The sequence below is a fragment of the Equus caballus genome, chromosome 15 (assembly GCF_041296265.1).
Source record: "Equus caballus isolate H_3958 breed thoroughbred chromosome 15, TB-T2T, whole genome shotgun sequence".
In the NCBI taxonomy this organism is placed as follows: Eukaryota; Metazoa; Chordata; class Mammalia; order Perissodactyla; family Equidae; genus Equus; species Equus caballus.
Window position 1 is genome coordinate 31,570,043 of NC_091698.1, and position 26,689 is coordinate 31,596,731.

The 26,689-nt window shown below is 52.3% G+C and overlaps 1 protein-coding gene across 11 annotated transcripts in view; it reads right to left on the reverse strand.

Annotated features, from left to right (window-relative positions):
- Window positions 1-5,284: 5,284 nt before the first annotated feature.
- Window positions 5,285-26,689, reverse strand: part of PAX8 (paired box 8) — a 59,083-nt gene continuing 37,678 nt past the window's right edge. For 2 of the 11 annotated variants that reach the window (XM_023618752.2, XM_023618751.2), the window contains exons 8-12: window positions 22,258-22,378; window positions 21,603-21,730; window positions 14,641-14,742; window positions 7,892-7,978; window positions 5,285-6,468 (exon numbers count right to left, since the gene is read on the reverse strand). In XM_023618752.2, coding sequence (XP_023474520.1) covers window positions 7,892-7,978; window positions 14,641-14,742; window positions 21,603-21,730; window positions 22,258-22,378 — 438 coding nt within the window. In that variant the 3' untranslated portion in view covers window positions 5,285-6,468. Of the gene's footprint in view, window positions 6,469-7,891; window positions 7,979-9,995; window positions 12,519-14,640; window positions 14,743-21,602; window positions 21,810-22,257; window positions 22,379-26,689 lie in introns of those variants that run through there. The other 9 variants (XM_023618750.2, XM_023618749.2, XM_023618754.2 and 6 more) reach the window with 6 other exon arrangements.

The following is a 26,689-nucleotide window of genomic DNA, read 5'->3' on the forward strand; positions in this document are numbered from 1 at the left end:
GAATCCAAGAAAAAGAGGGCTTCATGCCTGAACCAGTCAGATGAGGCCTGAAATGCCTTTCACTGACCTGGTGACTATAGAATCACGATGTTAGGGCTGGACATCGTCTGGGCCCAAGCCATGCATTTTGCAGCTGAGATATCCCCTGGGGTCACCAATGGGAGGTGACAGTGGTGGTGTCACAGCCCCACCCCCAGGCCTGTGGTCTTTAGCAACATCCCTGGCTGCTTTCTCTGCTTTCTCCCAGGGGTGAGGGGTTGGGGGGGATGATGACAAAGGTGCTGACCGGCCGCCTGGATATGATGACAGTAACCAACAGGCTCCAATAATCTCAGAAATTCAGCTCCTAGGATGGCTGGCGGAACAGGCCCTTTCCCTGACCACCAAGAGCTGGTTTCACCAGGCCTTCTCCCCTCCTGCTTTCTCATCCTTTTCTCTTTCTCTTCCTTTTTCCCTTTGGTGGGGAAATGAGTTTCCATTCAGACCAAGCTCATCCGTTTAAGGACATTTCTTTCCTGCTGCAGTGAAGTCCCCTGGGGAGCGGGTGGGCAGGCTGGGCCTCGGGAACCTTTTGGGGATGCCCTCTGGGCTGGGGCCCACTGGGTGCTCTCATCTCCCTGGGGATTTGTGGGGGGGAACGAACGTGGCCCATGGCGGGGCCTCCACTCTGGGGTGGCCCAGGAAGCAGGGGCAAGGCATGAAAAGGAGGGCTGGATGGTGGGGGAAAGATGGGGTGGTGGGGAACAACTATCAGCCTGGGGCTGTTAGTTAAGCTTGTTACCAATGCCGCCCCACCCCAAAAAGCAAACGAACATAAAACAAAGAAACAAAAATTTATTCGTAAATGAACACGTCTCTCATTCCAGGCCGGCTCCTGGAGTTGGGGCCGCATGTGTGTGATTGTGGGCACGCGTGTGGGCTTGGGCTCCCTGACATGGCGGGGGAGGAGGAGGGGGAGTGGGGGGTCTCAGGGTGGCGGGAGGGAGGTACGGGGTGGGGGAGGGTGCTGGCTTCGTGCTGGCACTGGTTTGATTTATCCCTAATGAGTTCTCAGCACATGGCTGCTCCCGGCTCACTCCAGGGGCCAGCGCGGCCTCCCGCGGGCCCAGCCCGCCCCGACTCCAGAACAGCCACCGCGCACTCAGAAAAGAGCCAATTTCCACACTGCACAGTCCGCTTCACTCAAGGGGAAATCACATTTCCCTGGCAGAGCTGCAGGCAGCGCTTTGCTCCCCAGCCTGGCCGGCTGCCACCGGGCACAGATGCAGAGGAGCTGGGCCCTGGCCGCCCCCCTCCCCAAAGCCCCCCTTCCCGCCATGCCGCCCTGCCCCAAATCGCCAGCAGCCTCTCTACAGCTGGGTCTTAGCCTTTGCTGCCTTGAAAGAGTAGGAGAAAGGACGTGGTCCGGGGGACGAGGCTGACCTGGAGGGGACCCGCCGGAGACTGGCCTTGCCTGCCTCTTCCAGATTCTTCCAGGAAGCCAGGCACCTGGTTCTGTTTGAGGGGCTTAGAGATGTGGAGGTGGGGGTGATGGTGGAAGTGAGGGCGGTGTGAGGAGGGAGTGGTGGGGATGGGCATCTGCCAGCAGGAGATAACCCCCTCAGTGTCGGTGTCCCGAGTCCCCCAAAGAGCCAGAGGAAGAGAGGAAAGTAAGAGAGCAAGAAGCCAAAAGGGAAGGAGATGGAGAGAGGAAGGAGAGGTGCTTCGGGGCTTTTCCTGAGCACAACGCAGGACCTTTAGGCCCTTCCCAAATGTTCACTTCCTCTTTCACGCATCCACCCATTGGAGACACGAAGGTTCTCTGAAATGGTGGCTGGCGAAAGGAATGATTGCTTCGGACTGAGCAGAAGAGGGGCTGGAATGAGAAACTACAAGAGGTGAAAAAAGGAAGGAGAAAGAGGGGAGAGGGAGGAGGTGGCCTTTGTGGGGTGGTGCTTTCACCAGAAACACCAGAGCTCGTGGTCACCTGGGCTCGGGCACTCCCTGTGGGTGACACAAACGGGGGAGAGGGGGCAGGGGAATATTCAGCTCCCTTTCAGATAGAAATGCCTTATGACCCCAAAGATGGGAGAGAGGCTGCCAAGGGGTAGCCTGAGGGGAGGCTTAGGGACAGGGACCAACCCAGCACTCCTGGGCCCGGCCCCACTGCTCCTTCTCCACCTGCAGGCTGACATCTGGGCCTCTCATCCTGGACTATTCACCAAGTTGGGAGTGTGTGGCAGTGACCTGGTGGCCACGTAACTCTGTTCCCCTGCCAGAATGATGGGCGCTTGAGGTCTCTGCAGAAGCCTGGTCACCTTCAGATATTTCAGGCCTCAGATTAGGGGTCAGGCTGTGGTCCCAGCTCCTCTGAATGACCTTGAAAAAGTCATCTGTCGCTCTCAGTTTCCCCAGGTGCAAAACAGGGCCAACATTCAGAATCAGAGAGAAAAGTGGCTGTGACTGAGCTTCATAAAGAAAGAAACTGAGCCTATGTGAAGGGTTGTTATAACTTCTGAGGAGAAGGGAGGGCAGGGGAGGCAGTTAAGTAGGGGGTGAAGGAGGGCCGCGAGGGAGCCCCAATCCCCACTGGCGCCCCTCTGCCCCTGGAGCTCAGGCCCCGAGGTCTCTGGCCCCTCCTCCTGCACTCAGCCCCAGAGACAAGGACATCAGGAATCACCTAAAGAAGACTTCAGCTGATACACATGGGAAAAGCATGTGTTTTTTGGAGAGAGAAGCAGGACGATGGGGACAGGCAAGAGAAGGGAAGGAAACCTTAGCGATCGCCTCAACTTCTCTGGCCTCCTATTTCCCCATCTGTGGACTGTGGCCGCTAACTCCTCTCGCGTGAGCTTGCTGTGAGGGTTGAGTGTGTGCCTGGCACATGAAGGGCGGAAAAATACGTATTCCTTAGTAACTACTCACAGGGCAAGGCAAGGGAAGGATATCTGAGAAGTGAGGGGCGGGGTTGGAACCACCCTGGGGCCAGGCCTTGGAGGCGGGACTCCCGGTTGCCCCTTGTCCCCACCCCTGCAGGCTGTGGGGTAGGGGCCGGAGAGTCACAGCAGCTCCAGCCCGCCTCAGAAAGACTGGTTCTGCCCTACCTGGTGGGCCTGGGCCAGGTTCAAGATGCTCTGTGTCCCAGTAGGAAACTGCTGTCATGCAGGGGCTGCCTGGCCCACGTGGACCTCTGTGAGCTCCAGACACCGTGGGTTGGCCTGGCCAGCACTAGGAGGGTGGGAGGACTGGAAGAGGAAGGGTGAGTGGCCTGGAAAGCTGAGAAGGTCTCTCCGCACAGGCAGTGAAAAGCATTGTTCCAGTGTTCCACGGGCGGGTGGGTGAGGCTGGGCCCTCCCTGCCTTGGGAATGCCTCAGACCCATGCCCATATCCCAAATTCTGCTGCCAACACACACTCCTCCCACATGTCTTCAGAGAAACCAGGCCCCCAACTCTGCTCCACAGTAAACCAGCCCTGCTTCATGCGCAGCCACCCACGGATGCCTCCCACATTCCCACGTGTCTTCCTTATACCCCTTCTGTATCGTGTCCCCCTCATGTGCCACCCTGACTTCTCCCAGTACCACCCCTAATGCTGGGGCACCTCAAATTGCCTCTCACCCCCAGTACATAGATGACTGTATTTTCCGAGCTCCAGAGGGGTACATGTGATTTGACCAGGGATGGCTATCTGGCCAGATACTGGCCAGGACCTGCTGCACTCGGGCCACACCACACACTCACCAACAGCCGCTCTGAGCAGTGTCTTGGGATGCTCAGCTCACCTCAGAGAAAGGGAGTTCTGAACCATGGCTGCCTGCATCAAAAGCACAGCCCAAGTCCCTTTGTCATTCAGGGGTTGGAGAGGGCCTGCCAGGGGCACCCAGTGTTCCCAGAGAGGGTTTGCCCTGTGAATGCAAAGGATTGCTTTGCAGACTCCCTGGGGTGCTATGCCTCTCCAAGTGATTCTTGGTGGGGGGTTCACTGTAGCCCCAGAACCAGGTTGGGGGGGTTGTCTTAGGGCACTCAGGAACCCAGAGGTTTGGGATCATGAGGAAGCTTGGATTCATACCTGTCGACATTCTTGTAGCTAAAGGAAAGTCCTGTTATTGAAAAATGAGCCTCATCTCAGATCCCCTCAGAAGAGATGGGGACTGGTTTTCTCTGTGGGAATGTCCCTCCACGGCTCCACTCTTCTCAGCCATACTCAGCAAGCATCCCTGGCCTCTCCTTTGGGAGGACCAGGGAGGTAAGAGCACCATCTCTCAGCCTCTGTCCACCCAGCCTGGAAGTCCCTGGGTGGGGTGAGGAATCCTCTCTTCCTTCTGACTCAACCCCAGTTGTCGTCTGCCCAGCTGTCAACATCCACCTGGGCATCCAAGTACAGAGCCCTGCCCCTTGATCCTGTGGGGTCCCACATGGAGAGGGTCCATGCAGACACCAGACAGCCCCTGGCAGGCCAAGAACTCTGTTGGGGGCAGAGCCCCTGCAGTCACTGTTGTATTTCCCACCTCGTTCGCTAAAATTGCTTACAAGGGGATTGTCCTAAGTCCCTATAGGCTCCCTCACTCTCTCCTGGCCCTGCCACACCATGCCTCTCTATTGCTCACTCTTGCCAAATCTTTAGAACCAAACCAAAGGAAATTAGACCTGGAGTGGCAGCCCCAGAACCTCCCTTGGGTCTAGAACCCTCTGGCATCCTTGATGAGGGCCCTGTGGTGTTGGGTGAAAGTACTGGACTTAAGGTAAGAGGACTTGATAGAACCTACCACTTTCTACCTTGGGTAAGTTATTTCATTATTTCTGAGCCTCAGTTTCCCCATATGTAAAATGGAGCCAGTCGCAACTTAATTTATGTGAGGCCCTCCAGACCGCACCCGGCACACAGTAGAGCACTGTAAACGTCTTCTCCCTTCACACCAAGGGCGTCACAAGAGCTGTTTATGTGGGCTCCAGTTATAGCTCTTCCTGGATCTTTCACCAACCTTCCCCATGATTCTCTGGCTTCTGGTTAATAACAATAGCAACTACTTGCCAGGAGTCTATGATCAGCCTGCACCGTGCCACGTGCTTGTTTTATCCTCACATTTACTCAGAGTTGGAGAAACCTAAGCTTGGGATAAGTGGTTTGCCCAGCGTCAAATATCTATTAAGGGCAGAAAGCAAATGCTTCGTCGGACTCCCAGGCAGCAGATGGTCCTGTAACTCCTGGCCCCAAAGTAAGCTCATTGGCCACTGGGCTCGGAGGTTCTCTGGAGAGAGCCCCATCCAGGGATGCTTCCTTCCCCAGCTGACCCCAAAGCCTGAGACGAAGAGTAATGGTTTATTGAGTCATGTGGCAATGGTGGCCTGTCTTTAAAAAAAAGAAAGAAGCATCAGGAAAGAAGCCCAACATGGCAGGGAGACAATTCACTGAGAAGCCAAAGTCTAGGGGTGGAAAGAGGGAAGCTTGACCCAAACAGAGCTTCATTTACAGTATTTACAGGCAGGCCTTGGGGGCAGGAGCTGCGGGGGCCAGGAAGGGACTCTCCGTTGCTGGCTTCTGGGGGTTGCCGTGGGCTTGGGCTGCAGGAAGCACACTTGGCTTGGGAGGGGCCATGGGGAGAGGGAAGCGGGTCTCCAGCAATTCTGCTGGGATCTGCCCAGGCCAGGGCTGCACCTCAGCTCCCAGGAGCCGGGGACCCTCGGAACATCTGTCTCAAGCTGTAATAGGCTGGTCTGGCTGCCGGCAGCTGCCAGAGGGATGCTCCATGGGAGGAGAACCAGAGGTGTGCTTGTACATTCACGGCAGCAGGCAAAAGGCAGGTCCACTGACCACCAGGTGGAGCTTCTGGTTGACTCGACTCAGCCCTCAGCCTGTGGCCAGGAAGGAGGTGCAGCAAGAGCCAAGCAAGCTTGAGTCGAGAAGCTGGCCAGCCAGAGCCTCAGCTCGGGGGCAGGAGGGAGGTGACTCTCAGGGTGGCTGTGGGGTAGTGGCTTCACACCCTGCTGTGGCTCATGGGTTGCATGGTAGTGTGTACAGCCCACTCTACAGCATGTTGATGACAGAGCCACAAAGGGGCCTTTGTGTGCCCGTAAGCCCATCATGGGACCCGTGCGCCATCTCTCTCAAGCTCCTCGGCTGTTTCTCTTCTCTCCATGTATCTCCTCCAGTTCTGTGTCTTTTGGCATGGGACGGCCCTCTCCCAGGGACTTCTGCCCTGCATTAAGGAGTCTTGGAGGACAGTTTGGCCTTCTCCAAAGTCATCCTGTCTTTCATGGTTCGTTAAATCAACCACACAGGGAGTGAACCTCAATGCTGGACTTGTGGTTATTTTTCATGTAATAAATAAAGATTCCTTTGTGTGACTCTCTGGGGCCTGTCCCAGGCTGAGTCCTCCTGCTGCTCAGTCGCTCCCACTGTCCCCATGGCAACTACAGATGGTCAAAGGCCGTGGCAGTGGTGGGTGGCGCGCTTGGCCTTGATGTGGAGCTGTAATAATACGGGGAACCTGAACACGTTAAAAAAAACAACAAGACTGCTGGTCAGAAGGGGAAATTGCACCATAGCCTTCCCCTGCATCTGCTAACCTTTAAGACAGCACGAGTTAATCATTTATCCCTCTGGCCTATCTGATCATCAAAGATTAACTCCTCTCCGGCCCTATTTCCTCCTTCTCGGGCCTCACCTTTGAGTTTCTGGCCAGAACGAGAACGATTGCTTCTTGCCCCACCCCCATCATTGCTTTGACCTTCAACACCCTTGTTTCACAGAGAGGGCAACAGAGAGCAGTTACATCTGGAACCCAGGAGAACCAGGCACACTGGGGGATCACTGAGGTCTTCCCTAGCCTTGCTCCAACAGCGCGAGGTCAGAGATCTGGGGAACCAGGGGGATTAGAATCCTGTCTGGTCAAGGAGGGTGCGCATTTGAGGGCCTCCAGAGGAGGTTCTGCACACCTGCAGGATGCGCAGCGCGGGGAGGCTCTCGGGGAGGTGCTCCGACCCCCGGCATGTCTCAGAGCCCTCATCCTTTCTGGCTAAACTGAACAGAAAGGCGGCTTGGGGTTGAACCCATCTGGCAAACAGAGCAGAGGTCAGCTACACTCCCGGTCATTTCTGGAATGCCAGGAGGTAATGCGAGGAGAGGGAGATCTTGGGGAGTGGATGGTCCTGCCAGGCCTGTGATGGTGCCCAGCCACACTTGCACCACTGCTTCTCTCTGGCTCAGGTTTGCTCTGAGACCCTCAAGGTCATCACTCAGGGAGACTCTAGTAGGAGTCCTGAAATTCCCCACTTATGGGGCTTGGTTTCCTAAAAGCCTCTCTACCCAGCCCAGGCCCCAGGGGGAGAGAGGGTGAAGAGCAGACCACAGCTCACTCTCTGGACCTCGACCCTGAATGCTGTCCACATCTCAAGCCAAATATCAGGAACGTGGTGGAACAAAGGATTCCTGTGTAAGGGCTTTGGTGCTGAATCATGAGTATTTGTGAGCCACTTAGGCTCACAATGTGGGCAACAGGATGGCATTCTTCGCAATCAGCAGGCTCCCAGGCAGGAGGGCAGCTGGCACTCCTGCAGGGCGCCTGCATCAGTGTCTGCTGCTGCTGGACTGTAAGCCCCTGAAGGCAGGGAGTCCACGCTAAGACTTTTCTGGAGTCCATTCCTGCCCTCCCAAGACCTGAGCCCTGAATCTTAAATAAAAGAATGATTTCATAGCCATGGCCTTGGGGAGTAGGAGAACGGTACAGGGAAGTCTCTGTTTCTGCCCTCTTCCCCTCAACAACCTGGCACGCTGTCTTCCCTCGACCTGCTTGGATTACAAATAACACCAGTCTCCCCAGGCCCTCCATCTAACCCAGGGCCTCCCAGCTTTCAGACACCTCTTGGCCCAGCCTTGCACCCCCACCCCACGCCACAGGCAGAGAGACTTACTCAGCAAGCTGGAGTTGGGGAAGCGCCAGGCCTCGCTGTAGGAGGAGTAGGGGGTGTGGCCGTAGGCATTGCCAGAGTATTCACTTCCTGTTGGAGGCACACAGGTGAGGGCTGTGAGGTGGAGGGCGTCAAGGTAGGGCTGAGGGTGGGAGAGAAGGTCTGGGGGACGGGGGAGCCAGGGCAGGGACAGTGGAGCTCAGAAGGCCCCTCCATCAACCTTCGGGATCCCTCTGCCTGCACCATTTTGGACAGTGCCTTTTTTGCCAGGTACTGGAGGCACTGCCCTGACAAGCTCAGCCCTCACAGGAACCCCAGGAGGTATATGTCATCATTATGCCCATTTTTAAGATGAAGAAACTGAGGCTTGGAGCTCTGCAGAAGCTCACAGAGCCAGAGGGTTTGGTGGGGTCTGGAAGCTGTGCTGTGACTCCAGGGCCCAGGTTCTAACCATTTCTACTGCTGCCTGGACCTTCTGAGGAAGGGGCTTTCCAGGAGGGGCCAGTAGGGATAAGGGGGGTCAGAGGTCATAGAAGTAATCAGGATGTATAAACCTGTTAGCCTCCCTAGGTCCGAGTTTGTAGGGAGGGGTGTGTGTGGTGGGGGATGCTGAGGATTAAGGGGAGGAGGGGAGGGAGGGCCCTGGGGGCCACCGACCTCTTGGAGTTTCTACATCTTGGGACCTGCTCTGAGGGGCTTGTTGTCCCATCCCAAGTCTGCCACTTTAAGGAAACTCAGTGCACGAATTTACACAAAATAAATCAGATCACTTCATCCTGTGAGTGGGTTCTTGGTTTTACCAGAGGAATTATTTACCAAAGAAATGATTTAAGCATTCCCTTGAATAGCAGCAACAACGTCAAGCCGACCACCACCATGACCGCTGGTACTTGGTAGGGAGCTGAGAGTTGGCAGAGCGCTTTCCCACCCACTACGCCCCTTTCTGCTCCCAGCCCTCCAACGAAGCCTGTGTCAATACCGCCAATTCACAGAAGGGGAAACGAGTGCAGCTTGATTAAGCAGTTTGCGGCAAATCACGCTACTGGTAAATGGCAGAACAGAACCTGACCTTGGGGCTCTGAACTCTAAAATCCAGATAATCCCTTTACGCACTGAGGAGGCAATTCTCTCTACAAAGCCAGGTTGCCACCAACCCTGAGATCCGATGAATGTCCACACTGCTTTTTAGAAACTCACTTGCCGCTGTGAGCTAAGTGCCTTCTGGGGCTGCTCTCCTTGCCAGACTCTGGAAGGGAGGTTTGAAACTGCCTGGCCTGGGGCCGGCCTGACTGGAGTCAAATCCCGGGGCTCCCCACTTCCTGGTTGTGTGACCTTGGACCAGTCACTAAACCTCTCCGAGCTTTGGTTTCCTCGTCTGTAAAATGGGGCAAGTTACTGTCTCTGTCTCATGGGGTTTCAGTGAGAACTAAATACACATTGCATGGCGCTAAGCAAGAAATGCTAGCTTTTCTATTATTTTCCCATGAAGCAGGTGCTAAAATAAAGCTCAATGGAGGCTCAAATCAGTCACCTAACCAGTTTTAAAGCCTGGGTTTGGGTCAGTGGAGGCTGCCATCTTTCCAGAGAAGTAGGCATCTGTGCAGGAGGAATGGAAGCGAGGAGGAGGAGCTTAAAGCAGAGGAGGGCTACTGAATGCGTTCCTTGTAGGCAGTCAGTGACAGGCTTAGGGTGTGACCAAGTCTAACACAGATCAGGCACACAAAAAAATAAATGCAAAAGAAAGGAGGGAGAGGGTCCCACCCGGTGGTGCAGCGGTTAGGTTCGCACGTTCTGCTTTGGCGGCCTGGGGTTTGCTAGTTCGAATCCCAGGTGTGGACCTATGCACTGCTTGTCAAGCCATGCTGTGGTAGGAGTCCCACATACAAAGTAGAGGAAGATGGGCACGGATATTAGCTCAGGGCTAATCTTCCTCAAAAGAAAAAAAAAAAAAAAAGGAGGGAGGAAAGAAGAGAGCAAAGAAAAGAAAACTAAGAAATGAACTCATCCAACCATTTATTTCACAAATGCAGAAACTGCTCCCCAGGGAAGGAGAGATATTTGCCCAAGGCCACATGTTCAATCAGAGCCTGCTGTAGACCCCGGCCCCCTAGCTCCTACTCCAGTGCTCTTTCTTATATCCCACAGGGCACATTGCCTCGTTTACTGCTATTGTACCCCACATCTCCTGGTTTCAGTGTACCCGTGGAGGAAGCTGATTCTGTGCTGGCTACACAGCAAGGGCCCCTGTGTCTTTATCCCACTCCACCCAATGCCAACCCTCTGCCGGCTCTAAAGGACAAGAAGAGAGGCGGAAAATATAATGAGTTTGCCCTCTCATTTTGTCACTTAGCCAGGTACTCACTTGCTCACTCGTACACTCATTTATTGAACACACGCTTACCGAGTACCTATCTGCTTCAGTCACACAGAAGTTGGGGTAGGGGATAGGCTCAGGAGGTGGTAGGTACACCCTGGGTGCAGCATCTTCCCACCACTTGATCTGTCAACCTACTGCAGCCATAGCAGATGAAATGTCCCTGTCCCCAAGAAAGGCCAACCCATCCTCTGCTCTGCATCTAGCCCCACTCACCTTTCCAAGGACTTGGCCCTAGAATTTATCCCCTCTCTTTTCTGCGTCATCAATCTCTCCCCTTCTAACACATCACTCCCTTCAGCCGATGAACATGCTCTGCTATCTTCCCTTTTAAAGATCCTCTTCCTACCCCACATCCCTCTCCAGCTACCAGCCCCTTTCTCTGCTCCATGGTGTTTGCCTTCACCTCCTCATAGCCCTCCAGTAAGGCCAGTGCTGATCCCCTCAAACCCTCGCAACCTCTATCCCGGTCATTCCAATGGTCACTTTTATGTCCTCCAGCCCATCACCCTCTTAGCCCACTTTGATTCAGCTCATCACTCCCTCTATGCCTTTGGCTTTCCGGATGCCCGCTCTCATGGTTTGTTTCCTCACCCACTGGCCTTTCCTACTGACTCTCCTTGCTGGTTCCTTCTCTGCTAGACCTCTAAATGTTGAAGAACCCCAGGACTTGGTTTGTGAGCCTTCTGTGATTTTCCATCACATTCTCTTCTAGCGATCTTGTTTAATCCCTTGGCACTAAATAACAGCTCTGTACAATGGCTGAAATTTATGCCCTAGTCAGGCATCTTTCCTGACTTCAGACATATATCATGTGCCTAGTGACTTATTAAACTGGGTATCCAGGAGGCATCTCAGCTCTAATGTGGCCCAAGAGGACTCTTGATTCCTACCTACCATGTACTCCACTTCTTCCTTTCCTGGTATCCCACCTATATACTTGCCACCACCATCCACGCAGCTTCCCAAGCCACAAACCTAGGAGTCATCCTGTTTCCTCTGTTTCTGAATCTCTACGTCCAATTCACCAACAAGTTTGGTTGGCTCTACCACCACAATATATCCTAAGTGTCTCTTTTCTCCTCCTTCATTGCCATCTCTCTAGCCCAAGCCACTGTCATCTCTTGCATGAACTACTGCAATTGTCCCTCCCCCAACTGGTCTCTGTGCTTTCTCTCAAACTGTCTACAACCTGTTTCCCAGCAGCCTAAGTAATTTTAAAATTTGACCCAGCCACTACCAACATCTCCTCATTTTGTGGTGCTTTCCCCGTTCACTCACTATTGTTGGATATACTCACCTTCTTGGTGTGTGCAATCATGCTAAATTAGTTCCTGCCTTAGGGCCTTTGCACTTGCTGTTCTTTTGGGCTGGGGATGGTCTGCCTCAGTTTTATCACTTGGCTGACCACTTTGAACATCTTCTTAGAGAGGCCTCCCCTGATCACTCAATCTAAAGTAGTTATCTCCTCTCCCTGTGGCTCTTTATTACATCATCCCATTTTATTTTCTTCCTAGCACTTATCAGTATCTGAAATTATCTTGTTGACTCATTTGTTGACTTGTTTACTATGTTTTTTTCTCCATTATTAGGTTTTAAGCTCCATGAATAGAGAGAGGCACCTGTCTTGTTCATTGCTGCATCACCAGCATCCCATATGGTCGATCCTCAACCAATAATTTGTTAAGTGAAAAAGTGGTGAATGGATGGAAGGATGCGAGGATGGATGAAAGGGTGGATATTGGACAGACGGATGATAGAAAGATGGATAGATGAAAGGACTGATGTAGGGAAGGATGGATGGATGGAAGGATGGCTGGATGAGTAGATGGATAGAGAGAAGGATGGATAGATGGATGATGGATGATGAATGGAATAAAAGACGGATGGAAGGATGGAGGAATGAAGGAGGAAGAATGGAAGAATGGAAGGATGGATAATGGAAGGATGTAAGAATGGATGAGAAGATGCATGGATGTATTGAAATATGTTTGTAAAGATCAATGAATGGAAAGATGGATAGATGGATGGATGGATCCATCTATCTGGAGCTGTCAGTTCAGCTCCAGAACTGGTGTGAGGGTCATTAACTGTGTTAACGGGGCAGGAACAACAAGAACAACAATTAGAAGGCAAAACAGAAGATGAATGAACAAGAGAAATCCATGTCCTGGTCCTGTTGCTGTGTCGCTCTCCTATAGCTTGTGTTTTCACCTCTGGCATAGCGGGAGGCAGTGTGGAGTAGCAGAAGGAGCCCTAGGTTTGAAATACTTGTGTTCAAACAATTCGGCCAGTTAGTATGGTTATAACCCCGAGAACACCACTGTGCTTTTCTAAGCTTGTTTCCTTATCTATGTAAAACTAGGATAATACTAGCCTTCCAATCTTATGGTGAGGATTAAATAAGAAATAAAGTTATATCTATGAATGGTCAGGTACACAGAAAGGCATAATAAATAATCGCTTTCTTCCTTCCACAATTGACTAAAGAATGTTATTGGCATGCTTTGCTTTAAGCATTTACCATGTACCTAGTATACTGTAGCTTCTCAATGCAGGTTTATTGATTTTAATGGAAGGAGTCCTCATTCAGTCAACTGGGAGATTGCGGCCACTGGTAAGAGATGGACAAATAATTTTTATACAAAACAAATTCCTTAAGAATTCATTTGCACTATTGAGTGTCTAGGAACCAGATGATATATTTAAATAGAACTGCATTTTCTGAAAACTGATTTGCATGTAACTTATTGGGAGCCCATCTATCATACAAGGCAAGGCTCCTCCCTTTTGCAATTCACTTGCAGTGGATACTGTAGTGTGCTATTTCTTTTTTCCACGACACCCACTCAGGATGAAGTCTTTCTGGAAATAACCCAGGGGCCTTTGATGAGAGGCCCAAGCCTTCCATCTACCTCACAGGCCAGACTCTGGGCCCCAGGAACCCCTTGCCCTGGGCCTGCCCCGGGGAATGACTCATAATTAAGAGAAAAGCCCTGTGCTTTCTGTTCCTTCCTCCTCCTCTAAGCAGGCGGCAGGGGAAGGTGGAGAGGTTGGAAGGGGGATGGGGGGAGCAGACTGAAGCCTGGGATTTTGATTGAGAGGCCCCATTATCCACACTCTTAAAAAAATAACCGAATCTTTTCCTTTTTTATCTTGACCAATCTCATTTCACGCTCCAGAAGAGGAAGGGAGGGAGGGAGGGAGTTCGGGGCCAGGAGGGAGAGAGGAGTCAGTATTCTGTATTTTCAACGCTGCATTAAGCACATCGCCACGGTAACCAGGCAGCAACAAGTGCCAGCTCAGCAGGTTCCCAGGGAGCACAGAGCCTCCTTCCCTCCCTCTCTTTGCCTTCCCCTCCCTCTGCCCAGGAGAGTCCAGCCCACCTGCCTCAGCACAGGGCACCCAGAATGGGCAGCTGGCAAAGCATAACCCCTGCCAGGGAGGGAGAGAAGGAGGCCTGGGTAAATGTGCTAAGTCTCTGGGGTCAGAGCCAGGGAGGCTGACCCAGAGCTGGGATGGGGGTTACAGATGCCCTGATTCAGAGCTCCTTCCAGAAGCTCCAGGTCCTCAGGCCTCCCTAGGCAGTGGAAATGGCTCAATTCTACCCTATCCATCCTTGGGATCTTCCTAGATGGTTCTTAAAAGAGTGAGACTAGCCCAAAGAAATTCTCCTTGTCCTCCTCACTTGTCCAGACCTTGATACCCTGGGTCACCGTTGGGTGAGGATCACGCTGGTAGACAAAGAAACCCAAATGACTGGCAGGCAGGATTCCTGGACAGCCCAAATGATGATGGAGAAATACTCCCAGAGCCATCTCACACTCTAAACGTGGGTCTTGCCCATTCAGGGTTGAGGGAATGTGGGGTGCGAAGGAGGATATATTTCAACCATCTTCATCGTCCTCATCACCAACACCATTCATCTTCAGACTTTACAGAAAGGGTGAACCAAGATTCATCAGACTTAAATAACTAGGTGACCAGAGGTTGCTTAAGGGCCAGGCTTATGTTTAGCTCACAGTATTTTGCTTGCCCCTAGCATGCTCTCCATCAGGGTTCACTGAATCAATGGGAGAAGTGGTAGAGCTTGGATTTCAACATTGGTCTGTCTCAGCCCCTCCTTTTTCATCATGGTGTGTAATGCAGGAGTATCTGGGAAGAAGGAAGCTGAGCTGGGGAGAGTTAAGGAGCCAGGGCTGAACTGAAGTCTTTTCTCCAGGCATTTACAAGAAGATGCACCCTTCTGTCCATCCTTCAATGCCCTTCGGGAAGTCTATGCATGGGACACACCCTATCTCTTGTCCCCTCTTGCTCTACCTTTGGTCAACACCTCCTCTTTGCAATGTTCCCTCTCAGGCCAATCCCTTCCCCTTACCTGCCACCATGCCTGCGATGGCAGAAGAGGCATAACTGCCCTGTCCGCTGGTGGGGATGTGGGGTGGGTATCCGGGCAGCGTGGGCCCCACCATCTCTCGCCCTGGAAAAATACAGCAAACGGTCATCAGTTGGGCCGTAGTGGGCTCTGGTACTTACTGTCTTGCTCTCCTGAGGCTCAGAAAGTCTTCCGTCATGCCATGCCCACTCTCTCCAAAGGCATTCTCCAAACCCACTTCCTCCCTCCTTTGAGCCCAAGTTCCTCTCTCTGTCTGGTCTTCTACAGGACACGGGTTCCCCCATGCAGGGAGCACTTGTTATTGCAGTCCTGGATTGTTCCCTGTTCTCCAATGATTTTATTTATACGAATCTTACTAATCCACAGAAATGTCATGGTATTGGAGGGAGGCTGGGGGCTACGTCTTCTGAGTCTTCATTACCCACCAGGGCACACAGCATAGCAGCTGGCCTAGATAAATACATTAGAAACCACTGGATTCAAAGCTCACATCCCTTTCAGCCCCAGCTCTGAGAAGAACCAAGAACAACGCCCTAGGAAGGGACACATAGGGATGGCCTGTTGGCCCATCACTATCCTTTTTTGGACCTATGGCAGACATTGCTAATCAATCACTGCATCCTTTTCCACTGAGCCAGAGAGGGGGTTCCTACTCCTCAACCTGGGCTCCCAGGTGGATACAACCTATTAGAGCGGCAAGGGACATGAAACCCACTGGCTATCCCTAACCTAGAAAGGAGATGTGGGTGGAGAGATATTTAGCATTTACACATGACCATGAACCACACATCTGTCAATTCCATTCCTGAAAAGAACCATATTCAGCAAAACAGACACCCATCTCTGTTAATCTATAATTTGTGGGTAATACTCTTGCCTTGGTGACATGAGGCAGCTCAGTGAAGTCCCAATTTCCCTGGCTCCACTTTTCCTCTACACTGAAAAGTCAAACATTCCCATTTTGGAGACCCTGCCTGACCTGGTGAGTTTTTCTCCATCTAAACACCATTTGCCAACAACCACATCTTTCACCCATGCCCCTTCTTCCACTGCCCCTACGTCCTGCAGGCCCTGATCAGAGTCTCACTCACCCAAGGATTCTTGGCAAGGTGATAATACATCCTGATTTGCTCAGGTCTGCCCCAGTTACGACCACTGGGACAGATCCAGTGTATTTATTAATGATGCCTATTTCACTCTCAAAATGGCTTTGTGAGGGGCTGTCCTGTGCACTGTAGGATATTCAGCAGCATCCCTGGCCTCTACCCACGAGTCACCAGTAGCAGTCCCGCTCAGTGTGACAACCAAAAATATCTCCAGATGTTACCATATGTTCCCAGGAGGCAAAATCACCCCTGACTGAGAACCACTATGTACCACTATGTTAGATCACAACCATTTTACCCAAATGCCTCTGCCGCTTCCACACTGGGGGCGGCTTTTTCTCCCAGAACTTACCTGGGCCTCTGTGAGCCCCTGTCAAGTCCATGCCCTCTACACCACTGCCCGTCCACCTTCCCTCCCATCAGTCCCCCCAAGGTCCTTCATACTTCAGGGGGTGCCTAGTAATGACAGAAGGGAAGGATACGTCCTATAGAACCCTATAAGTTGTCAAGACCACAGTGACTAACTCCTCCTTATTCCTCTTTCTGGAGATTCCTGAAGACAATTCATTCATTTAACAAACACTTATTGAGTAAAGACGATGTTCTAGGCACTTTTCTGAGCATGTGGGGGAACAGTGACAAGCAAAAATGCTAAATTAGCAACGCGTTAAGTCAAGATGGGGCATAGGCTGGGATGGGCATCTGGAGCCAAGCCTAAGGGGTCAACAAACAAGACCAAGCCTCCTGGACCTCTGCCCTTCCTCTGGAGGGAAGGGTCTAGGAATCAGAGGACTGGGGTCCCTATCCTCCTTCTATTGCTAATTTTCCAAGTGCCCTTAGATCAGCTGCCTGTGTGCCCCAAGTCTCAGTTTCTTCACATGCAAAATGGGGGAAAAAAGAAGAGAAGCCTTATGTACCTAATTACTATTACTATGATGTTATCCACATAATTCAGAGCAAGAATTTCATGCTACAGGTGGACATTGATTAGTGCAATGGAAACATTCTATAAAGTGTTACATTTCAAGGGAACCCGTACAGAATAAACCCTATTTGAAATGGGCCATCAGAGCTCATTATTTAAAAGTGTGAATGTTTTGGTAAAAATGAACACACTCGCTAATTTGTTTGACTTTTAGTACAATGTCCAGCTGTGGCTGCTGCTGGACCAAACAGGGTGGAACCCAGTGGAATTCTACAGGTGGGTTCAGTTCACTTGATGCAGGGTCCAAACAAATGCAGGTTTGGAAATGCAGGCAAGAAAGGGCACTTTAGTATCTTTCAAAGTAGAGGGAGAAGGATGCAGAAGATACACTAAGGTCTGGTATATCTTCCTTTCTTCTGATCTTTCTTCGAGGAAGACTGCAATATGATCAACTTTCAGACTCAGCCTCCTTGGCCGTCAGATGAAGCATGTGGCCAGGTACTGGAGCCCAAGAGAGGGCAGGAGCCACACAAAGTCTATGAGGGTAGGAGGAGTACAGAGGGTGGGCAGGGGGCATGTGTAGGAGAGAGATGGAAGAGGGTGGTGGCTAATTCAGGCCTCATGCCTTTTCCCTTTCCTCTTCCCTCCCGATTTCCTCCTCCCTGAGAGACAGAGATGAGGGAGAGAGGGAGAGTGGGAGAGGGAGAGAGAGTGGGAGAGGGAGGGAGAGAGAGAGCAAGAGAGAGCGAGTGAGAGAGAGAGCGAGAGCGAGAGAGAGCAAGCGAGGTTTAGACCAGGCCAGACTGTGGCTGAGGGACAAATATTTAATTTCTCTGAATTGCATCTTCTTGTCTGTCTCATGAGGAGCTAGATTATGACAGATTGTATATTGGGTTCACCTTACTCCTTGACTAATTGGTAGGGACTTCCTGGTGCACTGTGTTGAGTAGGATTCTGAGGCTGCATCTATGTCTACCATGATTGGGGTTGGGGATTTAGAGGTAAGCCTTGGTTCTTGGCCACCTATTTGCCAGGGCTGGCCTAGGTACTCTCCAGGGCTCCTTCCGGCCCTGGAGCCCTGTGGTCCCACACTCCCCTTCCTCCTGCTCTCATCCTGTCCCTTAATATCACCTGACTTTTCTGCTTGTTGAGCTTTGCATCTCAGTGGGCAGAGCAGCAGGGCACACGCTCCTCTTAAGCCACAATTTAGCCCCTAAATTGCTCTTAGAAACAGAATCCTTCAGCCTCACAACGCTGTATTCTGAGATTTTAATCTTTGTCTCCCCTTAGCCACCTAATTTTCTCCCAGTGGGGCAGAGGTTTCTGAATCAAATTCTTTAGAACAGCCCTCACCCAGACTCTGGTGCCTTCAACTCTCCTATCAGTCTCACAAACTCTTCGCTTCAATTCCTTAAATATGTGATTTCTTCCAAAAAGCCAAGAACCTTGTAAACCTTCTTAGAAATGAACACAGAAGCCACGAGGTGGAGGCACTCCATCACGGCCTGACCATGCTCTTTTACTGACTGACTTATTTTTAAGGCTCTTCATCATAAGTTTACTTTTGGTTTGTAATTCCATCTCCTCTGCATTCAAATATTCTTTTGATATGGCCCTATTTTTAAGAAGTTGACATAGGCACAGGTCCATGTTGACTGGCTGTGAAGTGGGGTTCTATAGGAAAACACTAGCACTCCAGAAATATTGGTAAATATTCTAAATATTGGTAAGAGACCAAGATCAGAACACCATGACTTGGAGGAATTCAGAGGGTAGAGGTGATTTCAGACAATTTTATTTGTCCCTTTGATGTCTGCCCTCTACGTGACCTCCTTTCAATTCCTTATCTTGTTCTGATAGCAAGGAGAATTTATGGCAATCCAGAAGTCTCTTTGGCAGGACTAAATATAATTTTGCACAAAAGGATGGAGGCAGGTAACGACTCTTTGATGATAAAACCAAACTCAGAGCTTTCTCATCATCTGAGCTGGAGTACGACCTGGAAAAGCCCGGACAAGGACGGCCTCGATATTGTTCTTGGCCCATGTGTTGGGACCCCAGACTGGGGCATCTGAAGGGAACTGGGAGGAATCTTAGGGGCAATCCTACTGTTCCCCAAACCCTGAGATTTCTTCTTTCTTGGCTGATTGGGGGGAAGCTGAGATCCAGAAGGACAGTCACCCTGGAAATTGCTCTATCAGAGGGGCTAGGCTGGGAGAGGAAATAACCCTGGAGAGACTCAGTGGAGCAGACAAGGGTACTGCAGGAAACCACAGGGAGGGTCCTTAGGAAGCCACTCAGAGGAGGGCTCCTTTAGGCGAGGGCTGAGCTGATTTTGGAGTGAAAACTCACCTGGTCCTCCCTCCCTCCTAGCCTGCAGCATTACCTGGGAGTAAGTTAGTCTTGGCTTCCTTTCTTTTCTTTCAAATTTACCTCTTCCTCCCTCAATAGGTTTCCAGCCCCCCGGACTCCCCTCCTAAGCTTCCTTCTCCCCACTGTGTCCTCCCAGCCCGCTCATGTGACTCAGCCACATGGTAAGTATTTAGGTCCAGAGGCTTGACCAGAGGCTAAAGGTGGACAGTCTTTAAGGAGATCTAGGCCCACACCCTGGGCTCAGCATGGACACCAGCCATCGTGGGCTTAAGCCACAGGCTGGTGAACTGCAGCCCTGACCTGTTTCCTGCTCTGAGGACCCTGCCTGCACCCAGTCTCTCTAAGCCTGGGCACTGCTTGCTCTTCTCAGGGCCCCTGCCACTGTGCTGCATGTTCAACCCTCGGGCTGGGCCCCGCAGTCGGCCATCGGCCTTCAGGGGGGTCACACCCTGTCCTTCAGCATCAGCTGAACCTGGCTCTGGGGGCCACCTGCCCGAAGGACATGCCAATGCTGCGTATTTGCTGCCTGCTGCCTGAATGACCACTGGGTATCTGCTGCTGGTTGCTTTGTCCCATAGGGTGGATGACCTCTCTTCTGCAGTTGGTCCGGAGAGTGGGTGTGTCCGCTAAACTAAGAGCTGATACAAGTTGGAAGCATCACCTGTGATTTGACTGCATGTCGATGGGGGGAGGGGGGGTGCTTGAAGCCCTAAAAGGTTGACAGGGAGAGGAGAAGGTACAGGGACTTCAGGGCAGGGAGTTTGCCTTTGGCTGTTCCACCCAAGGCTGTGCTCTGATCCCTCTGCTTCCCACTGCCATCTGTCCTTCCCTCTCCACTCAGCTGGTCCTGCCAAACCTTTCCGTGCCACCTCAGCCCTTACCTGCCTAGCGCCGCCCTCCTGGCCCTGGCCTGCCTTTGCATGTGGTAGGCAGGCTCACCCAGTGACTGGGCCAGTCTTCCTCATAGTGGAGGGGGGCCTCTTCTGCTTGCCCTTCCTTCCCCTCCCCCATGCCATTTTCTCTGGCTGACATCATTCCACTCAGCTCACGGGTTTTTCTCCTTTAATCATTTTGGTCAAAACAAATGACCCATCTCCACTGACTTCACCCTCTTTTGAAATTCTGAACTCTTGCGTCAACCTTTTCTTCTTTGCTTCAGACCCTTAAACACTGCCTCTCTGCCCACACACTGGGCTTCCTTTATTAACCCTTTACCCCTGCACTCGCCCCTTTCAAGGCAACCTCCCACATTAGATGCAGGGAGGCACAGAGAAAAAAACCCTAGGTGCCTGACAGACAGGAAATGTAGCATCAGTTATAAGAAAGCTTTGATAACTTTGAATAAGATGACCTTGTGGTCCCTGTGGGTGGGTAGAGGTCTTCTTCTGGTGTAGTGGTTTTCAAGTCCAAGGGCTTTCGGGGCAGAGCCCCCACTTCAAACAGGGCAGCTCTTCATTTGTCTGATTTGGAAACCTGGCTTCTGTACAGCTTTCATTTCAAGTCAGTGTTGCGATGCCCAATGAGTTTGAAAACCACTGGTCCAGAAGGGCTGGCCCACATCTGGCTTCCTCCATGGGTCTTGGCTCAAGGCCTTGGGCCCACATCTACAATAATCTCATCTCTGTGGAAGCCCTTCTGATGTGTGAAGACTCTCAGGGGTCTCTGTCCCCACCTTCACCCCTCTTCAAGCCTTTTCCTGCCCAAGCCAAGCACCCTCAACCCTTTCAGCCGCTGCTCAGGCCCTCGCTGGACGGGCCAATGTCCTTCTGCCAAGGAGCCCCAGCTCTGCAGAGATCTGACCCACAGGGTGCACACAGGCCGAACCAGGAACCACACCCTGCCAGGAACCACAGGCCCATTCAGGGACCTCAGCCAGGCCCTTCTCCGGGGCCTGTTTCCCATCAGTATAAGGAGAGATTTAGTCTAGATGCCCCAAAGGCACTTCCAGCTTTAAATGTTTGGAGGCCGATGAGGTTTCTGATGGAGATCCCCCTCCCCCATCTCTCAGGTTGGTGAGTCACTCTGCTTGAGTGTCCTCCAAGGGTGATGCTATTAGGCTGGTACAACCTACCATACTATGGAGACCCAACTGGGACTGACCCTCTGTCTTCTTCAGAAATTGGATCCAGAAACTGGCTCAAAACAGCCAATGCCCTTCTCCCTCCAAAGTTTTCTTTTTTTCCTTCTTTTTTATGTTTTACCCAGACCAAGGGTTCACTGCTTTATAGGGCCTGGCTCCTGACCTAAGGGTCCCGGCTTTTCCATGGGGCCTTGGGGCAAGGTGCTGGAAGGCTGCCAGGCACCCCACTTCCAGGCACCCCCAAAGTGCCTGCCCCTCCCACGGCCTGACTTGCCAGCATGGAGAATCGCATCTTCGCACCTCCAAAAGCTGCCAGAGGAATAAGGGAACAGGAGGATGGTGGATAGCGCTGGGGGCCAGAGAGTGGGCTGGACCCAAACCAGGGGACTGGCGGCCGGCCCTGAGGACCCCCCTCCCGCCCCCCGCCATAGCTGCACGGCCCGGGACCTCCCTGTCGTACCTGAGAGGAGGGCCTGGCCCGTGAACTGCCCGTACACGGAGGCAGCATGGGGAAAGGCATTGAAGGGCGGGACCGAGGCACCGGCTGGGACCCCGGAGCCGACTTGCTGCAGATCCAAAAAGGCGGAGCTAGATAAAGAGGAAGGGGTGGAGCTAGAACTGGACACCTCGGGGGTTTCCTGCTTTATGGCGAAGGGTGAATGAGGATCTGCCAGAGGGAGGGAGACAACAAGGAGAGAGGGGTGTGAGATGATGGGGTGGGAACATGCACAAACCAAGCCATGAGATGCGGGGAGGGTGCGGGCAGGGCTCTGGGGCAGGCAGGCCCGGCTCCTCTGAGTCTCGTTGTGGGCGGGGATTCGCCGTGTTCCTCTGGTTGAGTGAGGAGGGGAGAGAGAAGCTCGACCTCCCTGCTCTGCCTCTCCTGGTGTGGATGGAGGACTGTGTGTGCTCCGGCGGTAGGGGAGCAGGCGGAGGAGGGCCGAGGATAGAAGTAAGGACCCTCTTGACCCACCTTGAGGCCCAGCCAGCAAAGCCCACCTCTCCTCTCCAGGCTCAGGGCCCTAACATCTTCTTCCTTAAGGCCAGCCACACTCTGCCCTCCAGCCCACCCTCGCAGCTGGGCCACTTGGCCCAGGAGATTCTGGGCATCGTACCTGCCACCACGGGGTAGGTCTGGTGAGTAGAGAGGTTGCGCCCCAGGGGTGTATTGGAAGGGGTCAGGGTGGTCTTCCCGTCGTCCAGGGCGCTGTTGAGCAAGGGCAGTGGGTACAGGCCCTGGAGAACAAAGAGAAGTCAGCGCACAGAGAGGCCCCACGGATAGGCGTAACTAGTGACCTGGTGGTCCACCTTAGGGCTTTGCTGCCCAGTCTCCCCAGGAAGCATTCCCTTCCTCATTGTCCCCTTCTTCCTGCTCATTCTTGACTCCACCTAGCATGTTTAATAGATTCTTTTCTTTTTTTTTTTTTGAGGAAGGTTAGCCCTGAGCTAACATCTGCGGCCAATCCTCCTCTTCTTTGCTGAGGAAGACTGGCCCTGAGCTAACATCCGTGTCCATCTTCCTCTACTTTATATGTGGGATGCCTACCACAGCATGGCTTGACAAGCAGTGCCTAGCTCTGCACCTGGGATCCTAACTGGCAAACCCCAGGCCGCCAAAGTGGAACGTGCGAACTTAACCACTGCACCACCGGGCCAGCCCCCTAATTGGTTCTTTTTCTCTGACTCACAGCCCTACTGTTCTCTCCCAGCCCCCAGGCTCAGGGCTTCCCCTTCTGCAGTCCTGAAATTCAATGTCAGCTGGTGGCTTGCAAGCCAGATGGAGCGCTCCTTCCAAGGGCCACACCTTGGCTGGAGGGCTGGTCACCTCACACTGGGCCCACAGAGAACAGCATGCAGGGCTGGAGCGGTTGGCCCACAGGACTGAGTGCTTCACTCCATTCAAGAAACTTTTCACACTCCCTTGTGGGGCAGAGCCAGGATTCAAACCTAAGGGTCTGGTCCCAGTGCCCATGCTGTCAACCGCTGCCCTAACCAGATACCATCATGAGCACTTCTTACATTTGCAAAGGGCATCTCTTAGAGCTTTGCCTGTGTTATCCTGATCCATTGTCCCCAACGGCCCTGTGACGTGGGCGAGCAATATTATGTCTGTTTTACACGTGGAGAGTCTGAAGCCCAGAGAGGTATATGTGCCAGGTATATATGAAACAGGGCCTGACCCAAGGGCATCTGATTCTGACCCGGGTGTTCTCTCCTTCAATAAAACGGCAGACATGATACCCCAACAGAACAAGTGGGTTTCTTCCCCCTCTCTCTCCATATCCAGGCAAACATAAATGTGCAGGTTCAGCCTGAAGGTGATGCTTGGGGTTAATTTTCTTTGAAAAACTCTTGATCAAGGATCTGAGAGTTTTCTTTGTTAAGACCTCATTTTAGACTCCACCCGGCCTCCCCTGACCTGAGCAGGGCTATCTCCTAAGGTGCTCCCTCCAAAAAGAACTTGTTCAATTAACGGCAAGCGTCCACTGCCCCTCACCAGGACTCCCTCCCACCGGGGGATGGGACAGCACACACAAGCACACGCTTCTTCCCTACATGTGGGTCACACGCGTCACAAACGCGCTATGTGAGAAACAAAACTGAACTCAAGGAATGCTCTGTGGTTACATAACAGCTCTGCTACGGGCAGTCATTTTCAGTGATTTCCATCGAGCCTGGCTCTCCAAGGAGCCACGGAACTTTCCGGTTGCATGCCGGGCACTTTTGGAAGCTGCAGTCAATTCTGGAGGCCACTAGGGCACCATTATTGTGTAGCAGCAATTACTGACTAAATGGTCCTCCGGTTCCAAGCCTTCTGAGGGGGCCGCTTCGAGGCAGGGTGGAGTGGCTTAGAGCCTGGCTTAATGAAATTGAACAAAATACCTAATTTCTAGAGAGAGTAAGAAAAGTTTAAAATGCCTTATGGATGTGTTGATTTGATACCACATATCTACTCAAAATCTTATAGCTTTCTCAAATCCAGGCAGTTCAGTGAAAGAAAAAAACAGCCCAAACTTATGTAGTCAGACATTTGGTGATGTTGCACTGTATGGCTTAAACCTCCCAGTGATGACGGGATTTCTTCCTGGGATTGAACTTGAAGTGGGCTGCAGAGTGGCACAATGCTTTACAACTGAACGAGTTTGAACCCTGGCTCTGCAATGACCAACCAAGAGGCTTTAGTCTCTGTGACCTCTCTGAGCCTTGATTTGCTCACCTGTGTAACATGGATGATAGAATCTGCTTCACTAGGCTGACGTGAGGATTAAATGAGATTTTATATGTGTGTATTAAGCGCTTAGCACAGAACGCTTGGTAACACATACTCAATAGCTGCCATAGATATTATTATTTTAGAATTATATGAAGGGTCATAAGCTGCAAAATTCTTGGTCTCTATCACAATATTCACATTCTGTTGATCTCTTTCTGGGTGCACTTGTAAAATAGAGGGTCAAGAGCTGTGTGGACTCCCAGCTATGGCTGGCAGTGAAGTAGCAACCAGAAATGAGGCCACATGACGTTTCTGTTGAATGCTTTCCCCCTTGTTGATTTTACAGGGAAGATGGCTGTGTCTTTGCCCCATCCTGAGGTCAGGTGGGAGGACCTGTGCTTCTCTCTCAGCTCCCCAGGCCGGAGGGCCTTCCCGTGCCCACGTGAGAGGACACAGAGTGTTCCTTTGGCAGTGCTGTCAGAGTCACCAGGGGTGTGCATGGACACAAGGAGCCCCTGCACAGGCGGGGTTCTCCCTGCCCCTCGCCACCAAGCCAGGGAGGCCATGACTGACTGAGGGAGGGAATGCATCATGGATGGGAGCTGCTGAGCCTCAGTCTCCACATCTGTAGCATGAGGGGCTGGGGCAGTTCCATGGTTTTCCACTCTTCAAATAAGAACTCACAAAACTCCATATCTAAAACAGGTAACAGTGGGCCAGCCTGAATGAAACCAGGGCCCGCAGGCCTGAGCTCAATAGCTGTTTGCTTCCCCGAGCCCTCCCCACCCTCCCTTGCCCTGGGTTATCTCCACGCAAATGGGAAGACTGGACTCGGCGGTCCCCAAGGTCCCTCTAGCTCTAAGACTCTCTCCTTCTGCGAGTCCCCATGTACGTATGCCAGCTTGCTGCAGGGTCTCAGGGTCTCCTTGTATTCAAGCAGGGTCCCTTGGGAGGGGCTCAGGTATGGAACTGGGAAATAGCTCTCCCACCCGGTGGGTGCAGGGGGGGGCGCTCAGCAGCAGGGTTTCTTTATGCTACCAGGACTCTAGGCTCCTTCTCACACAGCAGGCTCACTGCTGCGGCCCCATCTCCCCCCGGGAGCCATGTGCTGACTCTCAGATGAGCAACCAGGTCCTCTCCCCAGGTCTGCTGACGGCCAGCTTTCTCTGCACCCCTCGTGGTTGCCACAGCCCAGGCTGATAAAATCGCTGACGCAGATTGCCTGCCCAGCTGCAGCGCTGGCACGGGCCCAGCAGTCCAGACGGTCACTGGCAATGGTTCAGCTGATTATTGGCATCATCGCCATTGTCGTACTCAGATCTTAAAGGCGTATGGGCTTGCCTCACTCCCGGATCAAATGACAGTGTGAGCAAAGAGGGGCAAGCAGACACCACCCTAAAGAAACTCCTCAGCTGGTTGACCCGGTGAGGTGAAAGGGAGGAAGATTGTGACTGTTGAGAGATAATGAACAAAAGGTCAGCAGTCCTGGAGGTTCTATCAGGGTTGTGGAGTCTTTGTTGGGCTCCAGGAGACCTCTGATATCTCTGTCAGCTTTTCACAGAAGCAAACCCAAGATAAACCATTTCACCTGTCCAGTGCACTGGAAATAATAATTCCCTTGTAGCTCGCAATTTATTATTCTGGATTTCTCAACTCATTCATTCCACATACCTCTATTGAGTATCTATTGTAAGAGGGACACAGTGTTAGGCGCTGGACATAAAAAAGATGCTGTCCTGTCCTGAAGAAACCCACTGTGTCTTTCCACCTCTGTCCACCAGATGATTACGATGCACAGTGTGAAGTTATCGGGAGCCGCATGTCGGACATGCAGAAGCACAGAGGAGGGAGAGATGGAGCATGTCCGAGGGGCAGGGAAGGATTCAGGGGCAAGGTGATGCTTGAGCTGAGTCATAATGGCTGAGTGGTATTTTTCCAGGCAGAGAAGTGGGGGGAAGGCACTCTGTGAGGAGGGCACATGGTGTGCCAGGGCAGAGAGGTGTGAACGAGAGTGGCATGCTCAGGAGTGTGAGTAATGCAGGATCATGGGGTGTGCAGGCATGAGCGGCTGGAGGTGAGGCTAGAAGTGCTGGTTGAGATCATGGTGCACAGGCCTTGAGCTGCAGCTTTAGAGTTGTGGGACCTGACCTGCAATCTGGGGAAGCTACTACCTGTATGAGGATAGCGCGATGTGGTTGTGTGGCTCTCCCTGAAAGGGCTAAGCGCAGAGGCTGTGGGTGAGGGAAGGCTGAGGAGAGGAGGAGGAAGATGCCAGCATCTGGTGAAATAAAGCATGTGTGGGGCTTAAAGCTGCATGAAGCACGCGCCCGGAG